Source organism: Ochotona princeps, chromosome 19 (assembly GCF_030435755.1).
Source record: "Ochotona princeps isolate mOchPri1 chromosome 19, mOchPri1.hap1, whole genome shotgun sequence".
NCBI lineage: Eukaryota > Metazoa > Chordata > Mammalia > Lagomorpha > Ochotonidae > Ochotona > Ochotona princeps.
The window spans coordinates 35,422,029-35,439,461 of record NC_080850.1 but is presented as its reverse complement, the minus strand read 5'-3'; the positions used below and the strand labels follow the sequence as shown (position 1 = coordinate 35,439,461).

At 48.0% G+C, this 17,433-nt stretch overlaps 1 protein-coding gene across 1 annotated transcript; it reads right to left on the bottom strand.

Moving 5' to 3' along the window:
- Positions 1-5,945: 5,945 nt before the first annotated feature.
- On the bottom strand, positions 5,946-12,743 carry CDKN2AIPNL (CDKN2A interacting protein N-terminal like). Its single transcript, XM_004586625.3, has 3 exons — positions 12,427-12,743; positions 11,638-11,737; positions 5,946-7,335 (listed from the first exon to the last, which is right to left on the bottom strand). The coding sequence occupies exons 1-3, from the start codon at positions 12,675-12,677 to the stop codon at positions 7,324-7,326; spliced, it is 363 nt and encodes a 120-aa protein (XP_004586682.3). The 5' UTR covers positions 12,678-12,743; the 3' UTR covers positions 5,946-7,323.
- Between the last annotated feature and the right edge of the window lie 4,690 nt (positions 12,744-17,433).

The following is a 17,433-nucleotide window of genomic DNA, read 5'->3' as shown; positions in this document are numbered from 1 at the left end:
TGTTACCTAAAGCTTCTATGCATTAAGCAGAATTTTAATAATGGGGTGGTAGCCTTTACATGTTCCTTGCTGAGCTGGGGATTAGATTCTGATCTGAAGGAAAGTGAATTGTGGGCATCTACTCCAGTGACTCCTGGATTAACACTGAGCAGCTCTAAGGGTTCCCCCGCCCATTCCCTTACATGCTGTTTGGAGTGTGCTTCAGCACCACTGCCACCTTTTTATTTTTTCCTACCACCAACTGGTTCCCCCCACACACTGCATTTTTTTTTTAATAGGTAACTATTTTTTACTAGTTACTGGGAAGGCAGATTGACAGAGGAGGAAAGACAGATCTTCTGTCTGCTAGTTCACTTCCCAAATGTCCAAAACAGCTAGAGCCTAGCGAATCTGAAGCCAGGAGCTTCTGAGTCTCCCACATGGATGCCAGGTCCCAAGGATTTGGATCATCCTCTACTGCTTTCCCAAGCCACAAGCAGGGAGCTGGATAGGAAGTGGAACAGCTGGGACACAAATCAGCACCCATGTAGGATGTCAGTTTTCGCAGAGGATTGCCAGTTGATCCATGACACTGGCCCCTCTCCACTTCTAAAGCTAGCATATCAGGGCCCGGCGCCGTGGCCTAGCGGCTAAAGTCCTCGCTCTGAACGCACCAGGATCCCATATGGGCGCCGGTTCTAATCCCGGCAGCTCCCCGCTTGTGGCCTGGGAAAAGCAGTCCAGCACGGCCCAAAGCCTTGGGTTCCTGCACCTGTGTGGGAGACCTGGAGGAGGTTCCAGGTTCCTGGCTTCGGATCAGTGCAGCACCGGCCATTGAGCTCACTTGGGGAGTGAATCATCAGATGGAAGATCTTCCTGTCTCTCCTCCTCTATGTATATCCGCCTTTCCAATAAAATAAATAAATAAATAAATAAATAAATAAATAATAAAGCTAGCATATCAGGTATTGAGGGAATTACAATGAAGGTGCAGCTTTCTTTGCAGGGAGGTCAGTGAGCTTTAACTCCTACATTCAATACTTCATACACACAGAATGCGTTCCAGGCTCACGTGGAGGAAGAAGGGGGATGCCTGGTAAGGTTCTGTCTCTGAGAAACCACTCGTTATTTTTTTTTCCCTTCAGCCTCTAAACAGATTCCTGTTTCTTGGACTGAATATCAGAAACAAGCCTTCAGTTCATAAGGTTATGTCATACATAATTGCTTACTGAACTTTAGGTAAATTTTAGACATCACAGGGAACAATTATTTCTGTAAGAAGGTATGTTGTTGATGTTATAGTTTAAATGCACTTGTGACACAGTTCCTCTGTCATGATACCTTTAACATGGAAGTTTGGTACTGTTGTAAGCACTTAGCTGATTTCATTCAAACTCTGAGAAGCCTGGGAAGGTAGGCACTGGTATGTAACAGGTGGAGTGACTGGCCCAAGGCCAGGAGCTGCTAAGTGATCTTGCTGGGCTTCGTCCAATCTGGTCCTTACACATAGCTCTCAACTACCTAGTGAAAGGTTTTCCTGTTCATCACTTTCTACCTCTCAAAAAATGTACACAGAAGTCTGCATAGGAATATTCTGATACAGAGGATTATAACAATAGTAGACTCTTTCTTCCTTTCCTGGAAATACCTTGAGTCTAGGATATCTCTAACCCTAAGAGAAGATCCCATGAATACAAGTAACTGGAACTGATGTGGAAGACCATCTTCGTGCCCACTAAACTAGGTATCAAACCTGGAACTCAAAGCTTGCTTTGGGTATGCAACACATTTTATCTCAGTTCTCCCAAGTTTTGGGAGATAGGGATCAAATTTCTGGGTCTTTATGGTATTATTAGTCCTTTCTATTGTATTTGGTAATGCACACTTCTAGCAGAGCCTGTATTTGGGAGTTTGTAGGCAGGAAAAATAGATTAAAAGATAAGCCCATAGCACTGGTTCAAGTTTCCACTGTTCCATTCCCAATCCAGTTGCATGTTTCATACACCTGGGAAAGCAGCAGAAAACCTGCAAGAAGCCTTGGACTGGCCCAGCTCTTAAAAACAGTGGGTGGAAGAAAATCTGCCTTACAATTCTTTAAAAAAAAAAAAACAACCCACAGGCCAAGGGCAAGTTCTACCTATCTTCACTACAGCTTTTGAAACCACTTTTGGAAAGCCTTGAAATGTTTCCACTAGGATTTTTTGGTTTGGTTTTTTAGTTGGGCTAAAAGAATGAGCTCAATGTGCCTGTCCCACAGCCCAACCTTAGTTCTTCAGTAGCTGAGATAAACTCTAGAAGGACTTTGACATGATCAAAGTTAAGACTTGGGGAAGTACATGCCTGTCGGAATGATATCCAGAAACTGCCATTTCATGAGTGTATGTGGAAGTGTAACCATAGGACGTTTATGATCCTGACTTCTGGGTGGATACATTTGCAAAGGCCCTGACACACAATGTATCCTGCTGGGAGGAAGCACACAGGCTTCCCATGGATGACAAGTCCGTGGGTGGTGACGGTCCTGGCTGCAGGAAGGGAGAGTCTGGAGACAGCTGATCTCAGATCTTACCTGCAAGTCAAATCCTTTGAGTGTCTCTGTGTAAAGGGGATCAAAGCAGACTCCATCAGCCTAAACCACCCCCTTTGTGGGAATGAGGACCGATTATCCACTGTCCTGAAGTCTGTCCAGCACCTATTGGGCAGACCTCTACATAGCAAAGGGCGGGTGATGCTGCTTGTTAGAAGCCCAGAGGATATGGTGGACCTCCTCTACAAACTAAAGACCTTTGGCAAAGAATACCACCTACCAGCTGAACTGGAGTAACAGCACTCCCACCAAGAAAATGCTGTAGCCCTTTGGCCCCTGCCAAAAACCAATATAAAACCGAGTTGGAAAGTTTGTCAGTGCTAGAACAAAGAAAACAAGGATTTAATAGTAACTTAATGAAGCACGTGAGTAATTACTACTTCATTTTCAGCAGGGTAATTCCTCCTCCAGTAGGGAAAAAACTGAGCAGGGGACAGGGAGGAATCTAGACTCCAGTCTTGGAAATCCCACCTCCCGGAGAAACTGCATTACTAACCTTGCCGGCACGGAGGCTGTGCACTGTGATGTGCCGAGTGATAGCTTCTTGCAGTGTCAGCTGGAAGGTTGTCTTTAGAGACAGGACAGTCCCGGGGTGGGTACTAGGGACCCTGTGTAAGCCAGCAGCAGATCAGGAAGGAGAGCATCAGGGCCAACAGTGGGCAAGGTGGTGAGTATGATGAGCTCTACCATGGGAATCAGTTCCCCTTCCTAGCTTTGGTTGGCTTTTCCTAGAGTTTACACATTGGCTCTTGGGCCAGGTCTGTGCATAGGGCACCTTCCCAACAGGCCATAATAATCATGGCTCCCCCTCAAAATCAAGTCAGAGCTCCAATAGTAAGAGCAACATTATAAATGCCCACAATCAGGATCTGTTTTCCTGACAGCCTCAGGCTGGGAGTGCAGAGGCCCTAGCAAGTGGTCTGTGGGACAACAAGGCCCTCCAGGCTCCATGTTCCAACTCCTGGGGACACACTAAAAGTAGAGAACAGAGCACAGCATTGTAGCACAGGGCGTTAAGCTGCCACCTGTGACACAGGCATACCATGTGAGCATCTGAGTTCTGGCTGCTCCACTTAACTTTTTTTTTTTTTTTTTTTTGAGGATTTATTTATTTTTTTTGGAGACACGGAGAGGAAGATCTTCCATCTACTGGCTTACTCCAAGTGGCCACAACAGACAGAGCTGAGCCTATCTGAAGCCAGGAGCCTTTTCCGGGTCTCTCATGCGGGTGCAGGGTCCCAAGGATTGCTTTCCGAGGCCACATGCAGGAGGCTGAATTGGAAGCAGGGCCACCAGGATTAGAACCAGTGCCCATATGGGATCCTGGCACATGCAAGGTGAGGGCTTTAGACACTAGGCCACCGCACCAGGAAGCGGTTTTCTGGATGTAGGATGGAGAATGGGGAAAAGCATCACTGTTAACTGAGCACCTGAGCTGCACTTCGTGTTACTGCCTGCTTCTCACAAGGACCTTTCCTAGTCACTGTCCTTCTTAAACAGACTGATTTATTTGAAACACAAAACAGGAAGGAGGCACAGATCTTCCATCTGCTGCTTCCCTCCCTAGATGGGCACACAGCTAGGTCTGCTCTCCATATGGGTAACAAGGGCCCAAGCATTGGGCCATCTTCTACTGCCTTCTCAGGCACTTTAGCAGGATGCTGGGTGGGAGGCCCAGCAGCTGACACTCTAAGTAGCACTTTGATATGAGAGGTATCACAGCAGAGATTTAATACAGTATGTCACAACAATGCCCCCAGGTGTTTTGATTTTTTTTTTTTTTTTTTTTTTTTTTTTTTAGATTTTCTTCAAACTCATAGAGATGGAGACAGAGCTCTCTCTGCTGGTTCACTCCTCATATGGCTACAACAGCAGAGCTGGGCCAAGCTAAGCCAGTGACTCCATCCAGATCTCTTATGTGGGTGGCAGGAACTCAAGGCACATTGGCAGGGAGGAGGATGGGAAGCACAGTAGCCAGGATTTGAACTGCTGCTGTAATATGGAATGTCGCATCCCAAGTGGCTTACTTGACTGCGCCCAATGCCTGCCCCTTTAGTCAGAAGTTATACCTGGGGGGCTAGCACGATGGCTCAGCTGGCTAATCCTCCTGTTGCAAGTGCCAACATCTCAAAAGGGCATCAGTTTGTGTTTCAGCTGCTCCTCTTCCCATTCAGCTTCTGTTGAGGCCTGGAAAAGCAGCGGAGGATGACCCAAGTGCTTGGGTCCCTGCATCCACCTGGGAAACCGGAACAAAGTCACTGGCTCAGCTTCAACCAGTGTGGCCACTTGAAGATGTAAGATCTTTGTTTCCCCTCGCTGTATATAAAATCTGCCTTTCCAATAAAAATGAATAAATAAAGAAGCTTTAATTGGGTGCTCATTTCAGTAGCACATATACTAAATTAGAAGTTATACTTCAGGGCCAGGCCACGGTGTATCAAGTTAAGCCTCTGCCTGTGGCACCAGCTCAGTTCCCATGGCTCCACTTGCAATCCAGCTCACTGCTGATGACCTGAAAGGATGGCCTAAGTGCTGGGCCCCTGTTCCCACCTGGGAGACCTGGAAAAAGTTCCAGGCTCCTGGGTTCAGAGTGGCCCAACTCCAACTGTTGGGGCCATTAGGGGAGTAAACCAGCAAAGGGAAGCTCTCTTTCTCTCTAAAAACTGTGTTTCAAATTAAATAAATCGTTAACAGAAGGACAACTTGACCATGGCCCATCCTCTGACCTCACCTGATCCTCTTAGGCAGGACACTATAAACGCCAGGACCTCACAGTTTGTATGCAGCATGGGCTCTTGTCTCAAGGATGACAGTGCCCACTTTCACCTGCCCACAAGGAGTGCTACAATGCAAACACTTAGATTTCTTTGTTACTTTCTATTCTAAAAATATACAGAGGATAAAATCGTAATACTTATTAATTCCTTAAGTGAGATAGTCACTGAGGTTGTAAAAGAAGTAAAACACTTTAGGCTTAAGAAACAATGAGGAGGGCCCGAAGCAGTGGCCTAGTGGCTGAAGTCATCATCTTGTACATCCCAGGATCTCATATGGGCACCAGTTCTAATCCCAGCTGCCCCGCTTCCCATTCCAGTTCCCTCCTTATGGCCCAAAGCCTTGGGACTCTGCACCCACATGGAAGACCCAGAAGAAATTCCAGGCTCCTGGCTTAGGACTGGCTCAGTCAGGCTGTTGCGGCTGTTTGGGGAGTGAATCAACGGACAGAAGATCTTCCTCTCTCTCCCTTCCTCTCTGTATATCTGACTTTGCAATAAAATAAACCTTTAAAAAAGAAACAATGAAGAAAAAAATAAGGAAAAAACCATTAGAAAAAAATTTTTGACCAAAGAAATCTCAAGAATTAATAGGAGCTTGAGGATGTCATACAATAATTTAAATTTTATTACTTTATTTTGGGGCTTTATACATATAAAATGAAATTCATGAGAAACCTATGTAAAACTCATTTTTAAATGAGTAATCATACTCCCCCCATTTCTTAATTTGATCTGTAAGTCTTACAATTCTGTCCAAATAATCAGAATAGAAATGGCAAGGCTACATTAGAGGAAAAGACAACACTAAGTTCACCAAGTGCTGCCCTTGTCTTCTAACACTGGCTGTCTACAGCCTTACTGTGGCTTATTCTGTAGCTTTGGTGACTTCTATTTGCCATATCAGGCTCATTAGAGCGGAGAAGCTTACAGATCAGAGATTCTGACTTCATCCCTCAGTCCACTCTGGTGGCCAGGAGGGAGACCAGCACTAGTAGCTGCCCCGATGTGCTGTGTGGCCTTCACGCAGAGCCCCAGCCTCTGTGGCTCTCCTTCAGAGGAAGCTAAGGCCAGGTCCACAGCTAAGCATGGAGACACCTGTGACTGTAATGCACGTTCACACTGCTGCCCCCAGTGACGGTCCTCCCAGGATCCGGGCCTATGGCAGGGATTTACGGCTAAGACACAAGAAGACAGGAACGAAATAAACACAGTACTCCAGGGGGAATAGTCTCCAATTTTACAGCTAAGCAGGATCACACTATAAGTATTTGTTAAAAAGTATATATGTAAGGTGGTTCCTCAAGTCAGAACTTCAGCCTCAGGTACCCTCCAGGGTGGGGGAGTGGGCTTTAGGCAGCAGCTAGCAGCCCCACAGAATCTACAGCTAAGGCCAGATGCTGCTCTGTAGACTGCCTCTTCCCCTCGGGCGGCGGGCACCTCAGGCCCATGACCTGCTTCCCGTCTCCTATGAAAAGACTTACTCTGTACCAGTAGGGTATGGATACAGGATAAACTTCAGGTTGGTGGAAGGAAATAAAAGGATCTGGTTTGCATCACTGGGGAAAAAAAGCCATAAAACAGAACCACGCTTACACACACACACACTGTAGAAAAAATCCAAACTATAAAATTATCACGTGCCATTATTACATCAATATTTATAAAAAAAAGCATTTGCACAAGAAGTTTGGCACTTATTAAAAAAAAAGAAAAGGAAAGACGGCTTATGGCTTGTACAACGTTGTTGAGCTCATCTTAGACCCCATGATTTATAAATACGTAAATATTCATGCATATTTTTACAGTGATGGCTACTGGAACGAGGAGGACTTTTGAAAATGCCAATTGAGACAGACTTTCTCACTCCACCTGCCTCTTCCTGTTGGCAATTCTGGAAGTCTCAAGAGCTATGTAGTCAGTGTCCCGTTCATTGGTCCCCCTGTAAGCCTGCAGCTGATGGAAGTCTGTTCATCTTTGGTCTCAGCTGTGATGCTGGCGGAAGAAAGGAAAAACAAGGGTTACTCAAGCATGTAGTCCAATGAAGGAATTCTTCATCTTTCAGTTAACACACAGCAGTGTTATGTACGACTAGGAAACTAATACTGGACTATTGTTAAGAAAGCTCAGCATGGGCCCGGCGCCGTGGCCTAGCAGCTAAAATCCTCGCCTTGAACGCCCCGGGATCCCATATGGGTGTCGGTTCTAATCCCGGCAGCTCCACTTCCCATCCAGCTCCTTGCTTGTGGCCTGGGAAAGCAGTCAAGGACGGCCCAAAGCTTTGGGACCTGCATCCGTGTGGGAGACCCGGAAGAGGTTCCTGGTTCCCAGCTTCGGATCGGCGCGTACCTGCCGTTGCACTCACTTGGGGAGTGAATCATCGGACGAAAGATCATCCTCTCTTCTCTGTCTCTCCTCCTCTCTGTATATCTGACTTTGTAATAAAAAGAAATAAATCTTTAAAAAAAAAAAAAAAGAAAGCTCAGCACAGCACTGAACGTACCATCCAGCCTCATTCTCCAGGCTCTCATCATCTAAAGTGATAACAGAAATACTGAAAATACACTTTTTCCTGGTATACACTACAGCAAACTGCTCTGAAGGCAAAAATCTCTCTCTCTCTCTCTCTCTCTCTCTCTCTCTCTCTCTCACACACACACACACACACACACACATACACACCCCTTGTTCTAAATTAGAAACAGATTCAGGTAGCAGTTCACAGCATTTCACATGCAGTCAGGCTATTTAGGGGACATGAAGGTGAGGTATTCCTGGATTTCACACTATTACAAACTGTAAAAGCCTATCTTCAAATAGTAGTAAACTGCAGCAGCTTTTTCTGGGAACTCTCCAGCACCTTTGCTCAATTTAAATTTGGCCTTGGACAAATTTTAAGTAGGGTGTGAAGAAATCACCTTGTATTTGAATGGATTTCCTTAACATTTAGCAGTACAAGTGAATCAGTCTTTTTAGTAATCGGAGATTTCAAGGTATGACCTATTTCCTGCTAAGCAGTCTAAGAGATGAAACAGACAAAAAAGGCCACAGCCAAAGCTAACTGTGGGGCGTCTCTCCGCTTTGAGAGGTGTGCAGTATCCCGCGAGAGAGCCCACGTAAGTCACACGGCAGCTGCCACTGGTTCTGGTGGCTGTAGGTTGTCTCTGGTAGGTGCTGCTTCATAGAGCTGGATGTAACTTCTCTGGCTTTCTTTCCAGTGGATAGAGATACAAACACAGCTCCACTGAGCACTTTCTGCAGGACCCACAGCCTCTGGTTACTCGTGCCCAGGCTGATACCCGCACCAGTACTGGCACTGTGCGACTCAGCCCTCCATCTAGGGGAGCACCAGAAGTCGCCTCGGGGCTCCTTGGCTCCCCGCAGCCTTCTGAGTTGCAGGCACACATGTTAGTGGAACGTTCGCCTCTCAAATGGAACTACTATTCAAATTGCCATTTTTCTTGGAATAAAAATGTTTTCAGGGAAAAATGGACCATGTAATTCAGATGACGACTCCTCACTCACCCTCTCCTTGATGAAGACACTGCCCTGGAGAGTCAGCAGCGACACCCTTCCAGAGGCTGCTGAGCTTGCTGTTAATTATCATTCATTAACGGGTAAGCGGGGTGCCCACAAAGGGTGCTGGTAGACATCCAGGGATCTGAGATTGCTTGTTTAATATCTGTGTTTGAAGAAAACAGTATCTCACACTGCACCTGTTGGACAAACCCCACCTGTGGGAGACCAACTCTCATTAAAAAAAAAAAGTTGGACAGACAGCAGAGTTGTTCTTGCCTCAAAGTTGCAGAATGGCCATGAAGGACTTGAAAACTCTCCCTGAGTGGGCTTATGTCTGTCTCTAAGTCATAACTGTGTGCATCAGAGACACCAGGCGACTAATTTGCACTTTGGAAATTAGCTTTAGATCCAACTAAACTCTAATTTTAGCAGATCAGTTCCAGGAATAGTAACAGACATTTTCAGGTACATACATCAGGGATTTTTTTTTTTTGGGGGGGGAGGTGGGGACTCTCGGGCCTGGCCAGGGGGCCTAATGTTCACCAGCCTCTACTGTGCATACAAACTAAAGGCAAGGAAGAATATTGCCACCAAGTGCAGTGGCTCCTTCCAGTGGGTCCTCAAGGCGCCTGTCAACAACAGGGACAGCCTCCTTACTGCCCGCATTTGCTGTGACACACAGAAGAGATGAGCAGCTTCCAGGATGGGCTTCTCCAGAAGACTCATGACTGGCAGAGCTCCACACACTCTCCAACTAGTTCAAAATTCTAAAATCAACCCTAGTTACTAAGAAAATGTAGCTCTTATTTGAGTGTCAGGATGCACATGCCCGGTGGCAGTTTAGACAGACCCTTCCATGCAGTTTGCACCCACAAGTCAAGACATATTCTGATCTCTTAGATTAACATGACTGGAAAAAACACAGTTCTACCTTTCAGACAACACAAGACAGAGAAACAAACCTGAGAGAAGGGAGAAAACCTCTTAAGAACAAAAAGGGACCAGTGTACCACAGCTGCTGGCAAGGAAAGGGTTGCCACATTCTCTGCTTGCTCTGTGCCCCACTGCAGTAGTCAGCAGCCTCTGCCCTTCCCAGGCTGGGCCCCCAAAATTCAAGGATCCCCAAATTCACAAATATCCAATTCACAAGGCTGCCTGGATAAAAACAGAACCTACCTGCTAACTTATTATAATACATTAATTGATTATAAAACAAAACAGTGCCTTGAGCAACAACCTGAAATTTCTGGCTTCAAGTTCAAATCAAAAACTAGAAAAGAGAACAGGGTTGTGGCACATGTGGTTAAGACACCACTTGGAGCACCAACATCCCTAATCAGAGTAGCAGTTCAAGTCCTCATGCCTCTGGCTCCAATCCAGCTCCTGCTAAAGGCAGCAACAGATGGCCCCTGTTACTAAGGTGGGCTTTCCAGATGGAGTTCCGGGCTGCTGGATTCAAGTATGGTCCAGCTCCAACATACACAGTAGTGGGCATTTGAGGAGTAAACCTCTCTCTAGCCTTCTCTGCCTTTCAAATAAATTTTTATATACACCACCTGAAATCCATTAGGATGTCCTGTTTGCAAATGAAGTGCTTTCTGGGCAGCTGAGAATTTAACTTCATGAAGTCCTCCAGAGACATCTATCTACCCTGCTTTCTTAACCAAGATGCAAAGAGGGTGAAAGAGTGCCTTAGCTAGGTCTCAGAGGGCAGAACGACAGAGCTCAGCTATCCTTCCTGTCTGGTCGGTCCTGGGAGGATCAGCTACTCTGCACTATACCTATCCTGAGTGTGAAGTACTAAGGGCGCTTGAGGCACCAACCAGGTTAGAGTGTGCCCTGAAAGACACTTGGGTCAAGTACTCAAGGAATCCTGGGAGATGAGGGAGCAATTAATTCTGCTGCCCAGGGACAATGGGACAAGCAGGAGTCGGCAATGCTGCCAAGTGGGGAGTGATGATGACCAGCAGGCAGGATGGCAGCCGCAGCCCACCTGTTCATTCAGCCACACTCCACCAGTCCAGCTCCAAGGCCAAGAGACGACTCTAGACCACAGCCCACGGTGCACAAGGTCTTCAGCCGAGGGGAAGGGCCCTGCAGAGCACGGGACAGTGGTGGCATCTGGACATCACTCTAGCCATGTTCCTATCAGCACATTGCTCACCAGAGACCAAATCTCAACTCACCCTCACTTACTGTGGCAACAAAGTATTGAGTCTCATATAACAACTGGGAAACTGTAGCACTCCGGTCAGTATTTTGAAAATCAAGCAAAAGCAATGTTCTTAGACAATGAGAAGAGGTTGTTCATGTTACTTTACCACCAGTGTGCACTTTATCATAGTTGTTCCCTGGTCACAAAAAGGTTTTCACCAATTACAGAAAAATCAAAACGAAAGGCTTCCTTCTCAGGGCAGTACACAGCAGCATTCCGAACACCACACTGTGATGCAGCATGTTACCCCTACCGCTTGTGAACCTGGCAGCCCCTGTCAGAATGTCAATTCAAGTCTCGGCTGCTCCACTTCCCATCCAGCTCCTTACTGGGCCACGGAACGTGTCCCAAGTGCTTGGGCCCCTGCCACCCACAGAGGAGACCCAGATGAAGCCCCAGGCTCCTGGTTCTGGCTGGACCAGCCTTGGCTATTGTGGAGCTGCAGATGGAAGACCCCCTCTTCCTGTCTGTTGTTCTGCCTTTCAAATAAAACAAATAAATATACTCAATTACAGATCATGCACTCTACCACTTCATCAGATCCACTTGGCAATCCCATTTACCTTTTTCATTAATTCACTCCTAGTAGTGAACTGTGGCAGGTCTTCCACTTCAATTCCATCAGCCATTTCCATCACCTTGTCTAAAAGGTCTTTATTGTAACTGCAGAATAAAACGCAGCAATGTGAAAACCTTGGAAGAGTCGCCCGTCCCAGTGGGCCTCAGGACACTGATGGAAACTGCTGGGGAAACCAACACAGCTCAGCACATGGTTGAGCTCTGGCAGCAATGAATACCAAGAAAACCAAAGGAGCAGGTATTTCAAGATTTACAAAAACAGCGGGCACCTCCACTTAGCCATATATATGTTCTTGGATATGATATAGGAGGCAAAAAGATTCTTTAAGGAAAAAAAAAAAGGTGGTAAGTTGGTATAATCTTGAATCCTATAAACCACACAGTCCCAAAAGGCAGAGAAGAGACTGTTACGCCGAGTTCTGTGCCCCCATCTCCTTTTCTAAAACACCCCAACTTTCTCGAAGCCAAACCAAGTGGCTCAGGCCTGGAGCGGTCATGTGATCTGGACGAGGCACATACTGCTATCCTCCCCAGTGTTTCGGGCATTACAGGGGTACCATGTCAGGCACTCCCCAGCAGGCTCCTGCCCCGAGGAGCCAGCGGACTTCTCAAAGTGAAGGGTGGGGCGGGGATGAGACTGGGGAGGGACTGCCCTCCCTCAGCCGGGGTCTCTACCCGTCGGTGGGCCACGGAGGGCCAAAGCAGTAAGGAGTTACAGAAACTAATGCCCAGGGACGGCCGGGATGGGACTCAGACGAGCCGAACGTCCGCACCTGCAGCCCAGGAAGAGGTGGTTGGCCCACACCATGGACAGGGACAGCAGCTGGTCCAGGCGGCCGCCGCCATCGGGCGGGTCGCGGTAGTCGGGCAGGTGGCGCAGGATGAATTCCATGCGCGCTTTCCATTGCTTCTCGCTCTCCGAGTAGGAGCGGAACTGCTCTGCGAAGTCGGCTGCCTGCCGCACACCCGAGACCAGCTCTTCCACCGCGGCGGCGGCACCGGCGGCCGCCTCGCCCCCAACCATGGCACCCGGGAAGCCGAAGAGGCCTCCACCGCCTTCCCGACGTGCACCGCGCCACCGCCCTCCGGCCAGAGCGGCCCCGGAGGCGCGCGACTGCTCCGGAGCTCCAGCCTGGAGGGGCGCCCTCGCCTGGCGCGGCGGCCTGCGCGGGGCTGCCGGCGTGGGGTCTGCCCGGGCCGCTCACGGGCCTACCCGGCGCCTGGAGCCGGGGGCAGAACTGAGCCCCGCGTCCGCCCCGAAACCACCGCGGGCAGACAGATGCCAGCGGGAGCCACGCCAGTGTCCACTTGTCCTGAGGGCTCCTCGGGCACCGCCCCATCCCTAGTGACATCAGGATGCCCCGGCCGTGCCAGGAACAGATGCCATCACTTCTGGGGACTTGGCTCTGGCTGACCGATTCCAGGGGTCTCCCAGGTAGGAGCCTGAGGGAGGAGGAAGTGTGGAGGCAAAAAGCCCTCTTTGTGAGGACAGCAACTGTGTGTGACCCTGACAAAATGGTTTAGGCCATTTTAGTTTGTTGGTTTTTTATATAAATGCCAACACCAGGCTGTTAAATTCTTGTCAGACACGTGCAGGGATTGTATTGAGCTGACAGTTAAGGACTGGTGTTGTGGCACAAGGGTTGTTAAAGTGCCCCTGCGACGTCGGCATCGCTAATGAGCACAGATTGGAGCTCCAGATCCATTTCTGATCCAGCTCCCTGCTCGTGCACCTGGGAAGGCAGCCCAACAGGGCTCCAGTGCTGGGGTCCCTGCACCCATGTGGGAGAGAAATCCAGATAATAACAGTTCCAGGCTCCTGGCTTCTGCCAGGCTACATGTTATGGCCATTTGGACTGTGAAGTACTAAATAGAACACTTCTCTTTTCTCTCTGTCTCTCCCTGTAACTCTGCCTTTCAGATGAATAAGTAAATAGATCTTCAAAAAAGAACCTCTAGCTAATTCAAGAACTAACATTAAGAATTAATGTGGGGCACGGTGTGATAGCCTAGCAGCTAAAATCCTTGCTTTGCATGTGCCAGGATCCCCTATGGGCACCGGGTCATGTCGCAGCAGCTCCACCTCCCTTCCAGTTCTTTGTGGCCTGGGAAAGCAGTAGAGAATGGCCCAAGGCCTTGGGGCCCTGCGCTTACGTGCTCTGGACTCCTGGCTTCAGATTGGCTTAGCTCTGGCCTTTGCGAACACTTAGCGAGTGAGTCAGAGGAAGGAAGATCCTTCTCTGTCTCTCCTTCTCTCTGCAAATCTGACTTTCCAATTAAAACAAACAAACACACACAAGTACATGTGAAAAGTAAGAATTCTAAAACAAAAAAATTAATGTAAATATGGTGTCTTCCTACCCATGAGCATGATATATTCTATACTTATCTTGATGTTTAAAGGAAGTGAAACTTTGAATTTATACGCTCTGTTTGTTCTCCACTCCTTATCTGTCTCTTAGCAGCCCTCTGGATTCATGTTCCTTCTATCTGGATTTCCCTTGGTACAAGTCTGCTGGAGTCAAACGCCCTTTTTGCCCTTCTGAAAGCGCGTTACTTTGGCCTTTTCTATGAGTGCCATGACTGCGTAACAGAAGTCCAGAAGTCAGCGGCTGAGAACAGTCAGCAGTTCTTATCGCCCAGTTCCTGTGACGGGAATTCGCTCATCTCTGGAGGTGCATTCCGGCTCCTGTGCTTGTCTGAGGATCAGCCTGGGAAAAGGTCTGTCCAGGGCAGGAGTATGCACCTATGGCATGACTCACTCCTCCTGATTACACGGGCCTCTCTAAGCAGCCCAAGTCCTCCTGTGGGCAGAGTGAGGCAGCAGCCACCCAGCAGGAGCCCAACAGGAGCCCAGGGTCCTGGCCATCACCTCTGCCTTCCTCCATCCACTTGCGATGAGTCACTGAGGCTAGCACATGGTTATCAAGGAGTCAAATCTCACTCCACCCTTTCCAAAGAACGTCAGAGGATTTCTGACTGTTCTTTCAACCACCCGACCTCCTCCCTGGCATCTTCGCTTTCTCTTCCTCTGCCTCCTGAGATTGTTGTCTATAACATTCCTAACCAGTATTCTCATTGGAAGCATGGAAATCTTAAGCTCACTGAAGAAGATAATCCTGAGAGTCTCTCTTCATGTTTATCATTAGTTGATTTTTGTGTGTCTGTATTCCACTGATTAGTCAGTCTAACGACCACCTAAATAGTCATGTCTCCAGTATTTTCCCATTAGTGGCTGCTATTCTATCCAAGACTGTTTTTAGCATGTTAGGGAAGTGTCCAATGGCTAAATCCTCTCCTTGCAAGTGCCAGCATCTCATCTGGGCACTGATTCATATCCTGGCCGCTCTGCTTCCCATCCAGCTGCCTGCCTGTGGCCTAGGAAAGCAATCGAGGACATCCCAAAACCTTGGGACCCTGCACCCATGTGGGAGACCTGGAAGAAGCTCCTGGCTCCTGGCTTGGGATTGGCTCAGCTCTAGCCGTTGCAGTCATCTGGGGAGTAAACCAATGGATGGAAGATCTTTCCATCTGTCCTGCTCTGTGTAAATATGTCTTTCCAATAAAAATAAATAAATCTTACAAAAAGAGATAGATGAATTAGGGGCCAGCATCCTGGTGTTGCAAGATAAGCCTTTCCTGCAGTGGAGGTATCCCATATGGACACTGGAGTCCTGGCTGCTCCACTTCAAATCCAGCTCCTTTTTAATGGGGTAGGAAAGCAGCAGAGGATAGCTCAAGTCCTTGGGAGACTAACACAGGATATGGACAGGCTCAGCTCCAGTTGTTGTGACCATTTGGTGAGTGAACCAGTGGATGGAAGATCCTTGTCTCAGTCTCCCTCTGTTCTGCCTTTCAAGTAAAACTAAATCATCTTTTTAAAAAATTAGCCAAGGATAGGCATTTGACGTGGTGCTTAAGATGCCAATTGAGTTGCTCATAGTCTTTTTTGAAATTCATGCCCCTTCCTTTCTTTTTAACATTTAAACTTATATTTAATTTCATTTTATTTGAAAGACAGAGAGAAGACAGAGAGAGATTTTCCATCCATTGATTCATTCACACAAAGGCCCTCAACAGCTAGAGTGGGGCCAGAAGCCTGGAACTGCGGGTCACAGGGACTTAGGGTCTGGGACCCAGCCCTGCTGCCTCCCCCGGGACACATGAATAACAAGCTGAAACTCCAGCTGGCACTCCTATCTGGGAAGTGCCTTTACCACTGAACAAACACCTGCCCTTCTGCCCCCGCCCCATTGCTTTCTTTGCAACTGTAATGGTGAGGGAGCCTGAAGGGATGGGGTAATAGAGGGAGGGGCTGTGGAGGGCATATGACAATGATATCCTCTGATTTCTTTCTGGATTTAGAGATGTTTGAAGGCTTAAAGGGGGGCAGGGGGTACTTATTGACTCATTTGAAAGGCAGAGTTATGGAAAGAGAGGGAGAGACCCTCTGTCTGCTGGTTCTGTCCCCGAACAGCTGCACTGGCAGAGCTCCTCAGGCATATTAGCACAGAGGCAGACCCGAGATGCTGGTGTCCCCGGTGGCTTAACCTGCTATGGGCTACTTCCTGGAAGATCAGTCTGGCAGCTTGGAACTCCTGGCCCAGGCTTGACCTCCTTCTTGTAGGGGTGTCCACAGGGTGTGTGCTAGGGGTAGACAGCTGAGACTGGGGAAAGGACCTCAGACATGGCTCAGATGAGGGCAGACCTTCTCTGGATTTCAGCAGCCAGCTAGGCATGGGAGCACTCTTCTGCCCATTACTGTTCTCAAGGTTTCTTACAGTCCTTGCTTCTAAGACAAGGTAACCATGACTAAAACTTTTGTTTCTCCACTGTCCCCAGAAATCATGCTTTGTTCCATTTTTTCTTAAAGGTTTATTTTCATTTGAAAGAGTTAAGAATGAGAAAGACAGACTGATCTTCCACCCGCTGGTTTTACTCCCCAAATAGCCACAAGAGTCAGAGCTGGGCAAGGCAGAAGCCAGGAATTTGGGTCTCCCACATAGTTGCAGGGGCCCAAGGACTCCAGACTTTCTCGCTGCTTTCCTAGGCCATTAGCAGGGACCTCCATAAGAAACAGAGCAGCCAGAACTCCAACAGGTGCCTACATGAGATGCAGCATCATTGCAGACAGAGGCTTAACATGCTTGCCAGCCTCTCATTGGAGTCTTTCAGAGAGGAAGGGAGTGACCCCTGAAACCCCTGAGATCCCATGAGGCTATGCACCCCTCCTCTCGAGGCTCCCCACCAGCCTTCCTGGCTGTTTTCCGTCCACAGCAGTGTCATGATACTCCACAGATACAGTCTTCTCCCAGGTTCATCAAATACAGAGTTTTCAGGTTTGTTGTTAAGTTTGGGACTTCATGGAACTAAGCTGCTGCCGTGTTCTTTCAACAGTGGAACACTTCCCGCATTACATGTCGTGCGTATATTTAATCAATACTACCATGACTTTAAGATTTCAGCTACGCTTCTGTGGATATGCCAGCTCCCTCTACCTGCTACCCCCCACACATATCTTTTGCAATAAATTCTAGAAGTAGAATTCCTGAATCAAAAGAACTTATACCCTTTTAAAGATTTGACAGTTTGGTCAAATTACCCTCCAGAGCAGTCACCAGAGGCAAGTTTGCTCCCTGAAGAGCAAATCGCATCCCTGCAATTCCTGAATTACATCCCTGCAATTCCACATCCTTGAATTTCCAGGCTCACCAAGCAGCCTGAGTTCTCCCCATGTAGCTCCCCTCCCAACTCCCTGAACCCCAACTTCTTTGCTGATG